Consider the following 19,181-nt stretch of genomic DNA (forward strand, 5'->3'; position numbering starts at 1 on the left):
AAATAAATTCTTCATTGTTGTTAACTTATTCGAACGACAAGGACGTAGTAGTAAATGTTTAATGAAATTAAGTGAAAAAAATAGTAAAATACTTATTGTGATTTTATGCTGATAGTACATTACAGTAACGTCAACTATTCAACATACTTTGTACGGCGCATATCTGTATTTTACATATACAAATAGATTTAGTTCAATACAATTTTTATATTATGAGTACACATTATGATACTATTTTCGAGTTTGTAAATCGCCTATCAATTAGTCTATAGGTATAAATACGTATTTTATATTCAGTGAAACTCCATGTAACATCCCTCAATTTAACGACGGTCTCCCTGAGTCGTCGAAATCGATTGGTTTTGGTTGGTTTAGTTTGTCATCCATACACTCTACATTGTTACACCCTCTCTCAATAACGCCAACAATTGAGCAATAAAGTACCTTTAAAGTTGCTAAAATTAGTAAAAACTACGTAGCTGTCTGTGTACGTTCAGTAGTCGCTTTATTATCTAAGACCGCAATAAACTCGATTGTCGGCATCATGCACCTGAACTTTCTAAGAAATTAGTTCTTTTGTTTTTCAAGTTGGGATTTTTGCACGTGTAATCTACATCTGGTAGTTGACCATGACTAATAAGTAGGAGTCATGGATTATCTATACTTTTTCTTCTCTTCATTCAACGACAACTCTCTATAACGACATAAAATAAATGCACAGTCCCTTCAGTGTCGCTATATACAGTATACACTGTATAACATTATATTTGCTGGGTTTAATTACCCAATCAATTAATACTTCCGTTGGAATTATAAACTTTACATATTACAACTAAAGGTTACTGCAGTTATTTTTAGTTTTGGTTGGTAAACATTATTGTACCATAATTTATTATCAGACTAGATGACTTAGTTAATGTCATTTGACATAAAGGGATCTTTAATATACAGTTCAATTTCTATGAATAATAAAAAATAATGTATCGATTTCAAAAGGAAGATTATTAATTCCTGAAATTTTTAGAAAATTTTGTTATTGAATTGAATACAAATAGCATTGTTAGTCTAGTGGTTAAGCGTACGCATTCCATGCATACCTATAACATTTACTCGTATATTAAAAAATATTAAGAGGAATCCGAGATATTTTAAACAATAATCGACGACATGTAAAATACAGGGAGCCAATGGCAATCCATCAGTAGTACTCATTTCACTATAATACAATCAAGTGCTTACTTATAGTATAATTTATTAATTATACCCGGTCAAGACTCGCTAAGGGCTGTTGAAGGCTGCTGAATTATTATTATTAAAAATAAAACAGCCATCCAAAATAATTACTGTAGTCCGACATGTCGAAGATTTGGGCACCGTGCCAAATGGCCAGAAAAATAATATTCGTAGATTAACCATTCACTTTGAAGATGATGAATATCTACCCTTTTTAACGATGTCAGAAAAGCCTACCTTTTATACAAGATTTTTGGCTTTGGATAAAAGGCTTTTCACAATATAAGCGGAGGCAAATAAAAAAATGTGTAAAAGATTAAATTGTGAGGTTTGTGTGATATTTATATTTAACAGAACATTTACTATGGCAAAGGATTGTTCTAACTTAAAAATTTCGTATTCGCTATGAAGATTTGTCAGTGTGTCATTTTAATGCCATTTGGCTAGTTAGGGTAAGTACAATAATTACTGCAGACAGAAAATCAACACACAACTTCATCAAACTCCTTCATTTGAAAAATGACATGCATTTTTGACGTTTAATAATATCAGAATCTTATTGGCTAAAAGCCGAAAAAAATACATACATCTCACTAATAAAAATCAACATTAACTTGCACGAATAGTAATTTCACTCATATTTTAAAACTACTGTATATTGCAGGTATGTAGAGTAGCGTTCAATATAGTGGTGTTTATAATTAAACCACACAAATACAGCAGAGATATACATTTCCGAAAATAATGTATTTTCACAGAAACGAAAAGAATTAATTACTACTTTCATTTGAACAACAGGTTTTTTTTTAAGTAGGTTACTTTTTATTTAACTGAGGCTAGTACCATGTCACCAAAAATAGTAAGACACGCGCCGCTCCCCAAGAGATTTTTATGAATATAAAATTGTTAAAAAGTGAAGGAATAACAGCAAATCATTATAAAACATTAAATGCACTCTGTATTGTCACATCTTATTACAAAAGATTCATATTAAAAAGCAAGTTGTACACTTACTTACCTTACTTATGATATATATTTAACTAGAACTCAAACAATACACATATAAATTGTGTATTTATTACTTTCATAAGCGCTTTTTTTAGTTAGTAGTAAAATATTTACATGACATGACATTGACATGGCATTAATTGTCACCGATGTAAAAATCATAAAGTAAAAATATTTTTAATTATTTAAATGTATTAACGTTTTATGATAAATTCCTTATTATAAACTTTAAGGCTATATCCTAATAATTTTATGTTGACACACGTGTAATAAGGCACTGAAAAACGTGAGTAAAAAATTATATAATTCTCAATTATTATTCAAAGTTCGTATTATTAATCGTGGTAATTACCTACGAATTACTATTATGTAACCTTGGGCCTAAAATAAGTTTTTATGAAATACCGTATTTCCTCAATAATAAAGAAATTATTTTTATAAAACTTTTGCTTCATAATTGACTTGTACACAAAGTATGCAGATTCGTTTTGAGTTTCTTGTTTGTTTGTCATTTTAAATCGTTTGTAGTATAATAAATTAAAAAATATTTATTTCTTCGAAAATTATGTATAAGTCATCAATTCAATGACATACATTACATCATATTGCATATTAATTAAGAGTAGCAAATATTGACAAATTTTAACTTTATTATATTTTTCGTCTGATTATAAATAATTTTATAGGTTTTATGTAAATTTATACCAAATACATTTTCTTTGTACAGCTGAATTTATACCCGATAAACGACCAACGTTTCGCTCTTTAAAATTAATTTCTAAGGAAACAAACCACAAAGCACTAGCAACACGTTTCACAACACCTTAGAGCACTCATTAAAAAGTTATTGTAATTATTATGACGACAAAAGAGATTAAATTCTATTCTCGAATACTTCCCGCGAATTCACACACGAGAAGCGTACAACCTCCCGCGCGGTTTGAAATAGACTGACTGGCGGCATTCGAATTTCAAATTTCTAGTTCCACTTGACGTATAATATGCTGCCGATATGAAAACCGGTTTTCCACTCACTACCGCTTTGTAAATTAGTAGCCTTATCTTCGAGTAGACAGTAGTGAGTCATCTTGATTCATGAAGGATTTGCAAAGCTTTACGAAGATGTAAGGAGGAGTTAAGGGTAAATATCTTTTATTTTTCCTTAGAAATTATAGAAGAGTGAGCGACTTTAAAACGCATCAGTTCTTTGATGTAATATAAGATTATGTATTTTTTTCTTATGGTATTATATACCTAATGCTGTTATTAAAAATATATATTTTTTCAAGTTGAAATAAGAAGAAAAATAATAAAAATTTATTTGCGCTACAATATGTTTCATAATCATTTGTTAATCTAATAGGCAAGCAGGTGATCAGTCTTCTGTGCATAACGTAGGGTAGAGCGGGGCTAGTTGAGCAAATTTTAACTTGAGCGGATATAGCTCAACAATGATAAGTCTCCATGAGTTGTTTTTCGTCCTGATAGATAAGTAATTTATCCCTAGTATCCATGGTATTTTTTTGTAACAATTCCAATGTTGTTTAAATGCAGAAAGTCAAGTATGCTCAATGTACCCCATAGGTAAGGTAAGTTGAGCAAGGGTATGGGGCAAGTTGAGCACTAAGAATGTCTGAGCGGATTTCCTTACGATGTTTTCCTTTGCCGTTCGAGTGAATGTTAAATGCACATATAGAAAGCAAGTATGCTCAATGTACCCCATAGGTAAGGTAAGTTGAGCAAGGGTATGGGGCAAGTTGAGCACTAAGAATGTCTGAGCGGATTTCCTTACGATGTTTTCCTTTGCCGTTCGAGTGAATGTTAAATGTACATATAGAAAGCAAGTATGCTCAATGTACCCCATAGGTAAGGTAAGTTGAGCAAGGGTATGGGGCAAGTTGAGCACTAAGAATGTCTGAGCGGATTTCCTTACGATGATTTCCTTTGCCGTTCGAGTGAATGTTAAATGCACATATAGAAAGCAAGTCCATTAGTGCACAGACGGGGATCCTAGGACCTACGACCTCAGGGATGAGAGTCGCACGCTGAAGCCACTAGGCCAACACTGCTCACTTGAATAATATCTAAGTTTTTATTTTAAAATTTGACTTAAATGAATCATAAATAATTATGTATTTATAATTATTTTTATTTATCATTTTTTTATTACAATCTCTAATATTCTATACCACCGGTATTGTGCTTGGTGCTACAAATCATTGTATGTTACGACAATTTTAAGTGATAATATTTACGATAATTAGTCATAATAACATAGTGTTAATTATAGAGTGAATTCGATTTTCCTTAGACAAAGTTACCCTTCAAGCCTATAACGTAACGTAAATTGTGAACAATATTCAACCATAAAATGCAATAAAAGCAGATAGTAAATCTTATAACCCAAAATATGGATCTTATAACCCCTTTTCTTTGCTAGTACCTATATTATTATGTAAATACATAATGTTATTATAATAATAATCACATATCTGTTGTATCTGCTTAAATGTGGTTGATACAAAGTCTAAATTCAGAATATAGGTCTTAATTTAAATGAAATCCTTTACTACAGTACTCAGAGAGTCAGTGATAAACATACGGAACTGTGCTATAGTAAACTCGGTGAAATAGGTAACTTTTAAACTCTCTAAGAGAATATTAAAGTAGGTCCTTTTGATCCATTCCATCGCTGCGTTACAAAATTAATTTAAAGAGAACCAAAAATATGTTAAGGTACAAAAATTCAGCGACCCTTATTCGTCGTAACACTTTGAATATCTTAAGGGCAACTGTCACAGCAAACTACTATAGACATCAAATCTACACGTACGTAATACCTTGTCCGTCATTCTGGAACTAAGCGTTTTTGTTTATATGACAATGTGAGCATGAGCACTAGAGAGTTCTAAACCCAAATCTAATCCTTCAAGGTAAGATTTTGATTTTTTGCAACACTTACACAGCATTCAGATATATTGAGTGTAATGGGCAACAATTCCATTCCAAGTTAATTTAACCCATGGCCTTTAAAGGAACTTTTCACCAAATTCATCTGACACTACAATCAGATCGAATCACAATCGGACGCACCTCGTCCATTTATGAACGTGAAGCAATTCTATACGTATTAAGATTTATGAAATTGGATATTATATAAACCTTATTGATTTAATAAAAAATAACTAGAATTTTAACGTTTTAATTAATAAAAATCCACGAAGTCGTCACAAAATAAAATAAAGATTCAAAATAAAATGCCAGTTTAACATATCTTCTATTACGGTTGGAAAGGTAAGGGTGTAATCAACGAGCTATAGAGTGTAGAATGATGTGTAATCTGGGAATGTTCATAAAATGTAATAAAGCTTTTCCTAATAATTTTGTGAAAAAATTAGTCCGTACTTGTATCACGGTTTATTTATGGAAACGGTGCCTACCTAAATAGATACCTTTCAGAGTTGATAATTTTTATATACTAGTCTGGGATTTTTATATACTAGGACTGGAAAAACGTTCTGTTCACACGTCTTAAAGAAAAAGACATCTCATTGTAAATCTCGAATCCCCTTGAACAGACACAAATAATATCATCAAACTTTTTGTCAGAATTATATGTATTTTGTTTTTTTTTTTTGTAATAATATCGTTTGGCAAAATACAAGCTATTATATTTAAAAACTGTGCAATTATATCTTCACAGCTCACCATTTCATTTATACTTAGATTTCACATTCCTTCCATATTCTGTGCATTAATATTGCGCCGTATAGGTTCAAGAATTCATTATAAATAGACTCTTAATATTGATTAGCAGACGGAATCGAGGTCGGATTTTTGGCATTCGGTTAAATATCCTGATTTGATTGTCAACCCATAACATGACAGCTTGATTTCATCTACTGCACTTTGAAACTAAATCTCGTTTTAGAACAATGGATAACCACATCAAAGGCTTCTGTACAAATTAAATGTTAAGGGAAGCGATTCGGGCAAACATTTCAGCACCATCGAGACTAAAAGCTATTATAAGATATTAATACACACAGTAGTATTCATTTTATATACAGAGTGTATAATATAATATAGCTCAGACTTGTTAATTGTGGACTAAGTCAGTTAGGAAACATGGTTAGTATTAAAAAGAATACAATAAATATATTTCGTATTTCAATTAGTTTTATATTAATATTTTATTAAATACAAATTTAATCATTATATAATGACCACGGAAGAGACAACATGTAATCAAGCAAGCCTATTTGCAGAGTTTTTTTTAAATTGGTTAAAACAATTACATAGATCCTAATGTTATTTCTTTTAGTACACTTACTCTTCGAATATAAAATAACGTAGCGAGTACCCGAGTATCATTTGCCTTACAGAAATATAGTTATATAATATTTAAGCCCATGCTAGCTGTAAATCACATGAAACGTTGGGTCAACATAATAATGACTATAATAACGGGTTTTTATTATAATTCTTCATGTTCATAGTATTTATGAAAACCTGTTAAAAGGATAAAATGGAATATTTATGTATTCAAAATGAAATGTTTTAAAATTAACATGTTTTAATTAATAATATGTATGTTTGACCAAATTCTACTTTTATGCTTCTTAAATAATTTACAGATAGACAGTAACCACTCATGTATATTCCCAAAATTTGTGGAATATCTATAAAATAACTTCTTGATTTGATTTACTGTTTCAATAAATAATGTGTAATAAATTAAAAAATAATGAAAAAGTGTGTTTGGCGTGATTTGTGTATTTTCTGCAAATGAAATTGATGAAATGGAATGAAAGGTCATTATTTCTTTTTACACAAGCACGTAGCAGGTTATTCAATAAAAATATTTTACAGTATCAAAATAGTACCACATTCTTTAAATATAACAGATTCCTTGCTGTTATTTGTAAACTAATTTAAACTTAAATCGATTTTGGCAATGAAGAAAAATTGCTCAATCTATTCTTAACGCAGGATAAAGATGGTTGTAAATTTGGTTTCGCTCTTGTTAATTTAGTTATTTTGCAGGAAATTAACAAATTTAATGTTTTATGTAATACTGGTTATACCTTATAAAATACTGTGAAGCTCATTCAAAACGTGCAAAAAAGTCACACTGTATTACGAGTAACCTAAACAAGCTTGCAAGTGCTTATAATAATTATATATCCTCTAATTTAAAAATAAGCCCTCGTTAAACCGTAAACCAAAAACTATCACACAGTGTTCAATCCCAATAACCCCTCGGACAAAACACGGACTTACTGCTGTAGTCAAACCCGACCCAATGTCTTAATGTTTCAATGGCCGGTATATTCCCTTGTAATTCTCTACCGATAATGTGAAACCCTTCACGAATCAGGTAGTCGTGAATAGTGCTAGCCAATAAGTGTCCCCCTCTAGCGCCAACGTATTCAGCAAAAGCTGATGATTCATACAAAAGTGCTGCACGATTCCACTCAAATCTGTTAAAAATTATTTTCTTATAACGCCATCTTTCGGTAATATTTGAAACTATGTCCAACTATTTGTCAAGACATTTTTAAAACGCACTTATTTATATTAACGCCCTCTAGAAAACAATGTTTGAACTACATTGTGCTCAGACATTAAAATAATACACTTACTTGTATATTTATATCCGAGGTAAAATTTCAAATTTTCAGTATGATTTAATCCCCCGTCCGACGTTGTGTCCCATGGGGTATAAATTATATCTTCTATTTTAAGGAAGTTCGCGAAAGTTTTCATCATGAGATGGCATGTGGATTTGCCGGCGACGTCGACTTGTGCTTCGGGTTCATTGATGAGAAGCAGCTGTCGCCAGTCGTAACTAGATGGCGTAAAATAAGTTTCATTTAGTGCAAACACACGTGCAAAATTAATATATTAAATACAATAAAGTACATGTTTTTAAATTTAAATATGTATACATATATTTATGTAGCTTGTCACCATTATATATAAAATATTATTAACCTTACCTTAAATAGACTAAAATGATACGCGAAAAAAGAATATTTTTCTTTATTACAATAATTTATTTATAATACTTAGTTATATATTCAAAGCAAAGTGAACTACAATAATAATTATAGTGCGTGCAAATAGTGAAAGCCCTTACCTTTTATTCTCTTTCGCACTTTAAACTATTTAACAAAAAATAATATACTAAACTAAAAACCACACTACCACCGAAATCATAGTAAATTACCTTTTGATGGTGCCTTTATCGACTCCCGTTAACGCAGTGTTTATTTAATGCCAGGGCACCACGGAATAGATAATTAACAATGGAAGAGTATTCACTACAAAAATTTCACAATATATGCCACGTGATTAAACAATCATAACAGACTTTCCAAGAGTGTTCGGAGTCTAAGTAACGTCACTAGCCCTGGCACTTAACCCATGTATATTCCGTTGTACCCATTAATATTTAAACGAAATATTAAAAGAAATAATAAATGTATGAAGCCGTTATTTCTCACATTTTAAATCTTAGTAATTTAAAAGAAAAGCTGACGATTTATATGAAAATCATTCTACAGACGTTAGGTCGTAAAAGAAAAGCTTGCAAGTGCTTTTTACATCTTGCATATGCGATTTGTAGTTTATAGAAGTACCGAATGTAAGAAATGTCTAGGTTCACTCTTCATAGATTTTTATCTTTAGCATTGACAATATACTCACTGCCTCATGACATTTATAATGAAGTACGCCATGTCCTTGAAGCCAAGAGGGCTGGTCCGTACCAGCATGTAGAACTCATCCTGGCATGTCTGCTTTTGCTGTACGAAGTCGAAGGTAAAACCACCAGTCGTAATAAGAGGTATACCAGAGTTACCCAGGAATTTAGTGATGCGCGCCACGGAAGCTGAAACAATAGAAATGTAATTTTGAAAAATTATGTTCTGTATATTATTCTATTATGTATTAATTTCACATAAAAGTTATATAACCTAACTTCTATTTAAGTTACATATAAACATTTGATTGTAACATATAAACATTTATGAACACTTCAGTTTTTACCACACTTAAAATTGTATTTTTACATTATTGTTACTAATGTCCAAAAAGGTTGACTGCACTTGTATTGAAATGTCACTTAGATTTTTATCCTTAGATGAGCCAAATTAGTTTTTGCTAGCGTCGCAACCCCACTACCCTTAGTTTTATGTAAGATATAAGCTCATGTTTTAAACCATTACAACCAGTTGTTACCCAGCTTCACACAAAGAGTTTTCTTTAAACATTTCCAAACAACAACCGCCAACAAATTAAAAATCAGGCTAGAAAAAAAATTATTTTAATTAGGTCAACTGTAGTTCGATGGAATGGTATATATTCTTTTCACTTCAAAAGAATATATTATATTCCGCCAGTTATATGTCGCCTGTTCCCGTGTCGTAATACCAAGAAAACTATTTATATACGCGCCAGAAAATCAAATAAATGTTTAGTTAATCATTTGAAATCAATATTCATAGTTAAGACAGGACAACGTCTGTCGAGTCTGCTTGTATTTAAATAAAGGTAACTTTCTAAAAAAATCTTTATTTTTAAAATTCGTTCGAAATACTAGAGTTGATAATATCGCGTGTTTCATAATAATTCAATATACAAACAAAATGATACTAATTCTTTGTGTCATTAGCATACACCCACCTCATTAATTTTAATGGATAGTATTTACCATAAATTGAATTAATTAAATACGGTGCTCCCTGTTGTCTTCGTTGCTAAAGTCTAATCTCAGTACGAAATTTTCGCTATATTATTTACGCGATTAGAAAAACATTTGAGTTTCATTTGCGTGTCTCGTATTAAATCTCTTTGTCCTTCAAATTCTACGAAGTAACGTGTATATTTCTGTATATAACCTTCATTCGCATAATGCTGCAGATGCGTTTTATTAATAATTAGATTGGAAAATCTGATGATGAAGACCTTGCGTAGCTAAAAGTAATTTATTCAATACCATTTATATTCAACTCTAACAGCTCGATAGTTGGAGAGTATTTAAACTCTCCGTAATACTTGTAGTCAAAAAAAATCACTGTTCGTAAGAATTATAATGACTAAAGTCGAGAAGTAGAAATGACCAAGGGGACTCAAGGATAAGAGGGTGAGCCAAAAAAAGGTGGAGAGCAAAATAGAAACGGTAGCAGGAACGGTGAAAGAAAGCCATAGACAGAGTTAGTTGGAAATAGCTGGAGGAGGCCTTTACCCTTGAAAGGGTTCCGATCGACGGTGCTGAAGGTAGCTAGGATATATACAAGAAAAAAAAATGTGTGCGTGTACTAGTGTACACAAGTAAGAAGTGAAACATCTTTATGACCTTATTTTTCGCATACTATATGCAACTTTACAGAAATTGGTTAAATACAGTTAAATAAGATAAAATTTAACAAAATGCTTTTATTATCATAGATATGAATACAAATAATACAAGTATGTGGTAGGGACATGAAAAATATGGCGCGTAACGGAAAATTGTGACGCGTAACCGAAAAATGGGGCGGTAATTTGTAAAAAGTGTAAAAATTCTATTTTTTTATTGATTGGAAATTAAACGGGCTTTTATTATTATTATTATATTAAACTTGAGAAGTTGTATATATACTTCTAACCCGAAAACTAAGCCCTTCTATCTTCTGATCACAATTCTGAGTTTCTGTACGATCCCCAGGTTAGCAGGTTACGACATCAGCGCTACGAATATTGAGAGAACTAACGCGAATTTGCATAAAAAAGGGCGGCATCAAGATATTCAGAAAGGGAACGCTAAGTTTGACTTTCGTACGTCATATAATGATTGAATTTTATATAAACGGTAGACATCGGTCGAATTGGGTGCAGATAGCGCGATTCAGGGTATGACTTCATCGGATTGATGTAGGTGCCGCTCATTTGTATTATATAGTATTGAAAAAAGTGTTAAAGTAAAAGTGTATTAAAATAAAAGTACTTATTTTAATATTTGCACCAGCTTTACTATAATATATGAAAACAATAAATCCAATTTTAGAGAAGTTAAGATTCAGTACTGCTCTTGGCAGATTTTAAGTTTGCCCTATTTAGTTACTTTTTTTAAAATTTGAGGGCTTTTGTTGGCTCGACAACGGCGACAAGGCGACAAGGCTCGACTACGGCGATACACGCTTTAAACCCAAAACTAATACAAAATATACGTTAAATTGTAATTTCCTATTTTGCGAACTTTGAAGTTGGTTTAAATTATTATAACGTTCATATAACAAAGCTTTTAATCACGAACAACCAAAAGCTTTAACATTCAACATCACCCTGTAAAATCCATCTTCGTTTAATTAGAGAATGTTCTACAAAAGATGTCTGATAGTGTCATCCACACCCAGCCTTGTCGAACGGTATTAACTTACTAATTAAATAAAACGGAATGGCCTTTATTATCGTCGTAAATTCTGTTTTACTAGCAAATCATTCAGAATGAGTTCTGGTAAACATGTATGAAAGAAATCGTATGATTTTGAAGATATCTAGTTGCATATCGTTATTAGGGATTAGAACTTAAGATCAAACAATTGTGCGCTTCATCTAGGCCCACACGTATTGCGACATTATACTTCATGTTATTAATATCAATCACAGCCGAACGCAATGTTGGGCCTTGCGTTTTTCATTTTACATTCTCATCCCCCCAGGTCTGGAGATGGATTTCCTGTAACTTCTACTGAATAACATATAGAAAAATGTAAACTAATATAAACTAGCTAACCGTCAAGATACACAAACTAAAGTACATATTACCTCGGCTAGATTCTTACCAGAATAAATCTATAAGAACACTGGCTTGAATAAAAACTTTTTAGGTTTTTCTCTATATAAACCTTAGAATTCAAGCCATAAGTTTTTAATTTACAAATAAAAAGTAGGGGTTGATCGTAGAGGATTTACATATATTTTTATATGCGGTATCATAAAAAAATACAACAACAAACTTTGTCTAAAAAATAAAGTTTAGGGTCAGATCACCGTTAATATTTCGGGGGATGATAAATAGATGTCCTATTCGCAGACCTAACAAATATGCACGTAAAATTTCACGAAAATCGGTTGGGCCAACCATTAAGTTACAGGTTTGTCTATAAAATTCTCGTGTCACATCGTGAAAGTAACAGTGGTACAAATAAACGTGGTTTAAAATGTTATACTAAAAATAACCTAAGAATAAGCAAAATGTCTACTAAATAACCTGGAATAACTAAAACCTAGTATAACGTCGGTGTAACTGTTCATACTAGCGTTATTCCAACCGCAATCATAGTTTAAGTCTGATATAACCTAAACTGACGGATTTTCAATGAAAGTCGTTTAAACAATTTTTTGAGAGGGTCATAATCATAATCTACAAAGTTCATGGTAGATTACATGGAGACTCTGGCTATGCTTACACTCCTTATTTATTGACTCCAGTAATAAATCCGACTACTCATAAAGAAGAAACATACAATTATGCCCACATTAGAACTCGCAATACTGTAGAGAGATGTTTTAGCGTATGGAACAACCGATCAGGGGATTCAGAACATCTACAGAACCAAGATGTATAAAGTAACATTGGCAGTCTTGCACAAAGCCAACAAACAAAGAGGAACCTATCTCTGATGATGATGTAGGTGATTAGTACGTGTCGTAATGAAACAGTGATGTGTCCTGACAAGGACAGTTGTAAACGTTATCGTCATGAAACAATAATTTGTTCTGAAAAGAACAGTTAATTGCGTTATCGTAAGACCACGATATCGAACTGTTCTGAGAAGAACACGTTCGTACGCTTCGACGGTTGCGCGCAGAAAAGGACAACTTTTTGCCGCGCCTCGATTTTATCGTCTACGCACCCTTCGCATCTTGGTACCACATGTTACTACTAGTGGCCAGTGTAGGATAATTTTTGTATATAAATCACAGTTTTTAAAAATTAAACACATTCCACATTCCATCTTCACCTCTTCTCAACGAATTATTAGGAAGTTTTATTTTAACCAAATAAGGACCAATCAACCTAAACCAAACTACCTAAAATGATGATAAGACCCTGCCTCCACCACCAACAGCACCTTAATCTCAAAACACACCATGTTTTCTTGCAGCGTGAAGCAGCAGTGAGGGCCACATTCATTAAAGAAAACTTTTAAGTTTGATAGTTCTTTAACAATTAAGTTATTTTAAGAAATTATGGTCTTCTTAATCTTACTTTATTCTAATCATAACTATTTCTAGTATAATGTTCGAAAGTTCAACGAGAACTGTTGAACTGTTATTCACGAGTGTTCCTAGGAATATATCTCAAGATTTGGATTCCCCTAGGGGCGTAGGACGCCCCGACACATTTTAAGGAATCCGGATGATCCTAACCACGTTAGCTAATAACAAATTAAAAGCCGCCCGCGCGGTAAAACCAATTTAGACTCGAGTTAACAATCGGCTACACCAGAGAAGGTGAGGTCCCTTACTTCGTTCGTCGGTCACTCCAATGTGTCTTCGTTCAGCCCTTCAGGAGTGATAGTCATATGGAGTGAATATGAAAAAATATGCTACAAACAAATCAAACCCATTAACCTGTATATTTAATATTTATGACAAAAGGGTTGTGACAAAATTCATACATCGCTTTCATAGTCTCCACACTAGGAAGTCCCTGTATTATGAGTACCCGTGTGGTTGGATATAAAACAGATAGACATGACAGACATAGAAATCTGAAACATAAATGAAACACATATGTACGTTTAGTCGTTCCTACGAGAGCGCTCGGCATGCACAATAAAGTAAACTACGGCGATTATGATTATTACTTGTCAAGGAGTCAGCTGTCGTACTAGGTAATCAAAGTTAGGTACTCGGGGCATGTATTAAATTATTATCTACCATCCAACTTCCTCAATTATTCACTCCTAAATCTTACTCAAGTTAGATTGTCTATTACTATGTAGACTAAGAGGCTTACCGACAGTGATTTCCGGTTACTACTGCGCCTGGACTGTTATATCCGGTTTTAGTTGATGCCTGCACTAAGTCAATTCAATTTTGTAGATATCTAACAGCAATAATTAGCCCGCAAAACATTAAAATTAAGAGAAATTACAAAAACAGTTTAAACCTATTCACGAGATTTAGTATAAAGACTGTTATTGAACCACAAAATTTATAAGAAAGTATTGGTAAGGTAATTAAACCACTACAGCTATAATTATAACAAACGCTAAAAATATTTATATATATTTACAAAATAATAATTCTGCTTCGTCGTTTTATTATTCCTTTAGGTAAATCATGTCTAAATTTACCTAGCGGATAATAATTTTTCGCCGACTTCAATGTTAAATAAGAAACGAAAAGTAGATGGGATCAGGAGTACTGAGTAAACCTTATCATTTATTAAATTCATAAATCTCATCACTTAATTCAATAAATTGTTACTTCCAAACATAATTGTGACGTAAAAGGGTTTTTCTTGTGTATCAGTCTCTAGATACCCAAGGCCACCCTTCGTCCCATTTGTGGGACGTACATCTTTTAGAAAAACGTGTTTAAGCCAAAACTCACCTATATCCAGATTCTGAGAAACAAATCTTGGTATATATGTATAGTTATAATTTTCAAATAGATGTTTTTTTTTCGTCTCGTCTCGTCTTCGTCTCGTCGTGATTGTTACTCTTTTAACACTATAGTTTTACACTAGTCATATTGTGTTTTTGTGTTTTTTTTTCCTTTATGTACCAATGCATTAGTGTACCTAGCGTTGGCAGGATTTTATTAGAGTGTGTGTGTGAAATCGCGTAACCCGGGCATTGAACAGCCTTCTGTGTCTGGTTCATTTTAATTTTACAGTATATAAGGTAATAATACGCTATATTCTCTATAGAGCGTGTTTGAATTTTGTAGATATAGAATATACAGCGTTGGTAAATTGTAACTGACAATCGCGAGTGCGATTCCAACTTCAATGTCGAGATTTTATCTCAAGATTACAACATCAGTGATACGAATATTGCGAAAAATACATCTAAATTACAGGGATCAACATCGCTAGTTATTGGAAGTACCGGAGCAAGACCTCTAAGACGTTTTATCAACTTTACCAAGCTACATGCTTATACCTTTTTATAAGTTTACGAAACGAAGAATTAGATGCAATAGATCGTTCAAAAAGCAATAGTTATAATAATGAGAATACCCGATGACCTATATAATAATGTGCTAATTTATTTTGCCTTTGGTAAATTTATACGCAGGACATTGCATCGCAAAAATGTCTAACTTTTCAGCTCGTCAATAGAAATACATATTCATTACATATTCGAGGTTTTGTCATATTAGTCGAAAATATAACCCTGTACTAAAGTGAATTAATGGTAAATATCAAATCAATTTTTTAAATCATATTGGTAACTATGTACCTATACGACGTCAATCTTTACGGGTAGCTTGTCTATATATTAAAATATCTATATTACTTGGTTAACCTCCAACTGGTTATGATGTATGAAAAGATGTGTAAGCTTCATGTGTTAAAATTTAAAAGTGAAGCTGAGGGCTAATTTAATTTATTTGATTTGAGAGAAACAACGGTTTTTTTATAATTATCCATCTTGTTCTTCTCTTGTTTAAATGATAAAAACGAAATAAAATCACAATTGCTTCATTATTGGAATAAGACTTATAAAATGAGGGTCATAGATTTTGAAGACCTTTCTATCGGAAAATACTACTCACTGAACCGTTTAAAGTCGTGGATTGAATAAACTATTTGTATATAGTTTTGTTTCCCTAAAACGTTTTTTATCCAATTCGAATATTTGACAAAAGCAATAGATTCATTCGCTCATGCTACACCGCGACACGCAAAAACCTCTCACCCGCGTGAAAACTTTGCGTTTGCTTAGGATCAGACAATTTATTCGCAATCGGGTTTTGTTGATAAAATACGAAACGTGTATTGATCGAACTGAAATATAAGCCATGTTTTTCCTATTTCAAATAACGTTAATTTGAAATATCGGCAAATCTCCATAATTTCGATGTGATTTGTTTACTCGTTGACGTGCCTTGTTTCTTATGTTCCTCACGTGAGTAATTCACAGAACTCCGGTCTGTATACATTTTAAAATGGACCTCAGACATTAACACTGCTTCGAATCTAAAAAAAAAACAGCAATCGTGAGAAACCATGTGGAAGTGCCATGCTGTTGCTTTCGGGCTTTAGCCAAATGGGCAGGCACGACCGGGGCAGTACAGCTGTCTCACAGAAAACCGGCGTGAAGTGATATAGTAGGTTCATCTTCTTGTTCTCGCGTTTCGTGCGGTGAGTGAGACTCCCGGAGCCCATCAATCCCCCCCCCCAATTTGAAGGTGCAGTTTAAACAAAGACTACCCCAGGGGGGGTGCCACTCGTTTCGGCTGTGGAGAATCCCCCTCTGAGCGTCCATCATGGAAACAATCAGTATTCGCTGGGGGGGGGGGGGCAAAAACTGCGATAAAAACTTAATATCTAGTGTTAGGTTTTGGGGCAAACGAAAGAATTTACCGAAGGCAACCTCTTCCACGCTCTCAGTGGACTTTACTAATGCTAGGGGGCTCAATTCTAATCTCAACGCGGTTCACTTTCACCTTCAAACTGCGAAGCCAGCTTTATTCTTCCTTAATGAGACTCGGATATTTTCCCCGGGTGATACTTCCTACCTCTCCTGTACCCGGGGTACAAATTGGAACATTGTACCGCGGGCGGGAGTTTGCATGTACATCAGAGAGGATATCTGTACTCGTCGCCTCGGGACGCTTGTAGGAAGGGACCTATCTAACCTCTGGCTGCGCGTAGACTGCGATGACCATCCGCGATTCTATGCGTGCCTGGATAGGTCCCATAGCGGAAATGACGAAACTAACCGACTAATCGAGCACATTCAAACGGCTACAGATTCCCTGTTCGACAGGGTTCCTACTGCTGAAATCAGCTGCCCACTGAAGTATTTCCGAACCAATTGGACTTAGGGTCCTTCCAGAAAAGAGCGTTCCATTTTTTAAAGGCCGGCAACGCACTCGCGAGCCCTCTGGCATTGAGAGTGTCCCTGGGCGGCGGTATCACTTAATATCAGGTAAGCCTCCGGCCGGTTTGCTTTTTTATTTTAAATTGTTTTATATTTATGTATTAAACTAATACACTATAATACACAATATATTATCATTTTAACTTAATTTTCTTCACAATAACTACTGTGTAAATGGTAAATCAGTAGTAAAAAATTAACATTACATTTTTGTCTTTTTTACTACTATACGAAATTGTTATTAAATCTATATAAAGCTTGTCAGTTATTCTTTAACGGAAATTTGGAAATTTGCTGGCCTTATTTCTGTCAGAGATTTTCAAAGCACAGACGGCGCTATTTGATGAGAATAAAAGTAAAACTAACAAAAGCTTGTTGGTATAAATCTTTTGTGGGAATAACGAAAATAACAAGCAAAGAAATTGCAATATTATGTAAGAAATATAATATGAGTAGAAACATCATCAACCCCATCACAACCCATCACTATATTGTGATAGCTATAATATACAAAGTATATTTTTTATAGAGATACAAAAATACAGTTATTTTGTTATTGTATCTCGTTTCAATTGCATATCTTGCAATATCGTAGAAATAACATAGCATATTCATACCACTCGACTTTAGTGTCATTGCTTATAAAAGTTTGGCTGCATATATGAGTATAAAATAAACAATATAAATAGAAATATTAGAAATGTAGAACCTATATCAGCTTTTCCATGTTTGCAGCACTGCCATTTATAAAGCTACTTAACGGCCTAGTTCAATCATCATTGAAACACATTCTAATTTAAAACATTATTTTCGAATTCAAATATAGCGATAAATATGCAAATAGGACCCTTGTTATGGATAATCAGTTGATAACGTCACGAAAGACAAAAAAGGCTTACTTTTTAACTTTTATATACCAATCTTAAATTATCGTGATTCATGTGCATTATAATTTTTCATGTATCCTTTTTTAGTTTAGTTTGTTTTTTGTTCCTGTTTAGTTTTATTCCTTAATATCTATAAGTAATATATGTTTTTGCACTTCTTTCCTACCATATCTAATTTGATAATTTTTTTTCATACAGTGGTTGCCGCGATAAAGCATAAGGCCTCCAGTTGCCCTCCTTTTAATTTAATTATGTCCAATTGTTATTATGTATTATGCAACAAAGTGTTAGTAAATAAATACTGTTCTAATAATAATTATATAACCATGCATTTGATAAGTACAATAAAAGGGAATGAGGGAGAGAATTTACAATTTGTTATTTGCAAATTCTATATGAAATATCGAATATGAAGACTGATGTAACTTATATGTATTTTGTGAAATTAAAGCCTTTGATAATAAAGTGTTTAAACTTCCGTATATAAATTACATAAGTCAAATATAAATAGATTATTTATAAATAGGATACACAACGAATATTTACGATTAATAAATTTAGTACGAGGCCTGAAATGAAAGTCATAAAATAAAAGCTCCGGGATACCGCCATCAAATAACGGTAAACGTGGTTTGACCCGTTAAGTAATTCATATTAGAATATCTATTCAAAACGTATTTCGTCATGCCTACTACTAATGGTGACTGCTTTTAAATAATAATGCAACATTATTATCAAAAAGAAGAGGCTAAAACATGCGACAAAATTCAATGAAATGAAAATGATCAAAAATCTGAACGTAAAATCGTAACGCAAAGCCATTTAAACATCATTTAATGTACAACGGCAGCAGATATAATTCAAACTTTACAAAGGGCGAACTACGAGTACTAGGAGAGTACGATCAACCTCAATTTATAAAATATTACAACGAAATTCC

General features: G+C 32.7%; 1 protein-coding gene across 5 annotated transcripts in view; it reads right to left on the reverse strand.

Annotated features, from left to right (window-relative positions):
* The window catches only part of LOC123709414 (atrial natriuretic peptide receptor 1-like), a 103,223-nt gene that overhangs the window by 56,899 nt on the left and 27,143 nt on the right, over window positions 1–19,181 (reverse strand). For 2 of the 5 annotated variants that reach the window (XM_045660735.1, XM_045660739.1), the window contains exon 1: window positions 3,034–3,173. Coding sequence is in view for 1 of the 5 variants with exons in the window: in XM_045660738.1 (XP_045516694.1) it covers window positions 7,887–8,092; window positions 8,953–9,136 (390 nt within the window). In the remaining 4 variants the exon portion in view is untranslated. Of the gene's footprint in view, window positions 1–2,946; window positions 3,174–7,886; window positions 8,093–8,952; window positions 9,137–19,181 lie in introns of those variants that run through there. The other 3 variants (XM_045660738.1, XM_045660737.1, XM_045660736.1) reach the window with 3 other exon arrangements.

Source organism: Pieris brassicae, chromosome 5, assembly GCF_905147105.1.
Source record: "Pieris brassicae chromosome 5, ilPieBrab1.1, whole genome shotgun sequence".
NCBI classification, from domain to species: domain Eukaryota; kingdom Metazoa; phylum Arthropoda; class Insecta; order Lepidoptera; family Pieridae; genus Pieris; species Pieris brassicae.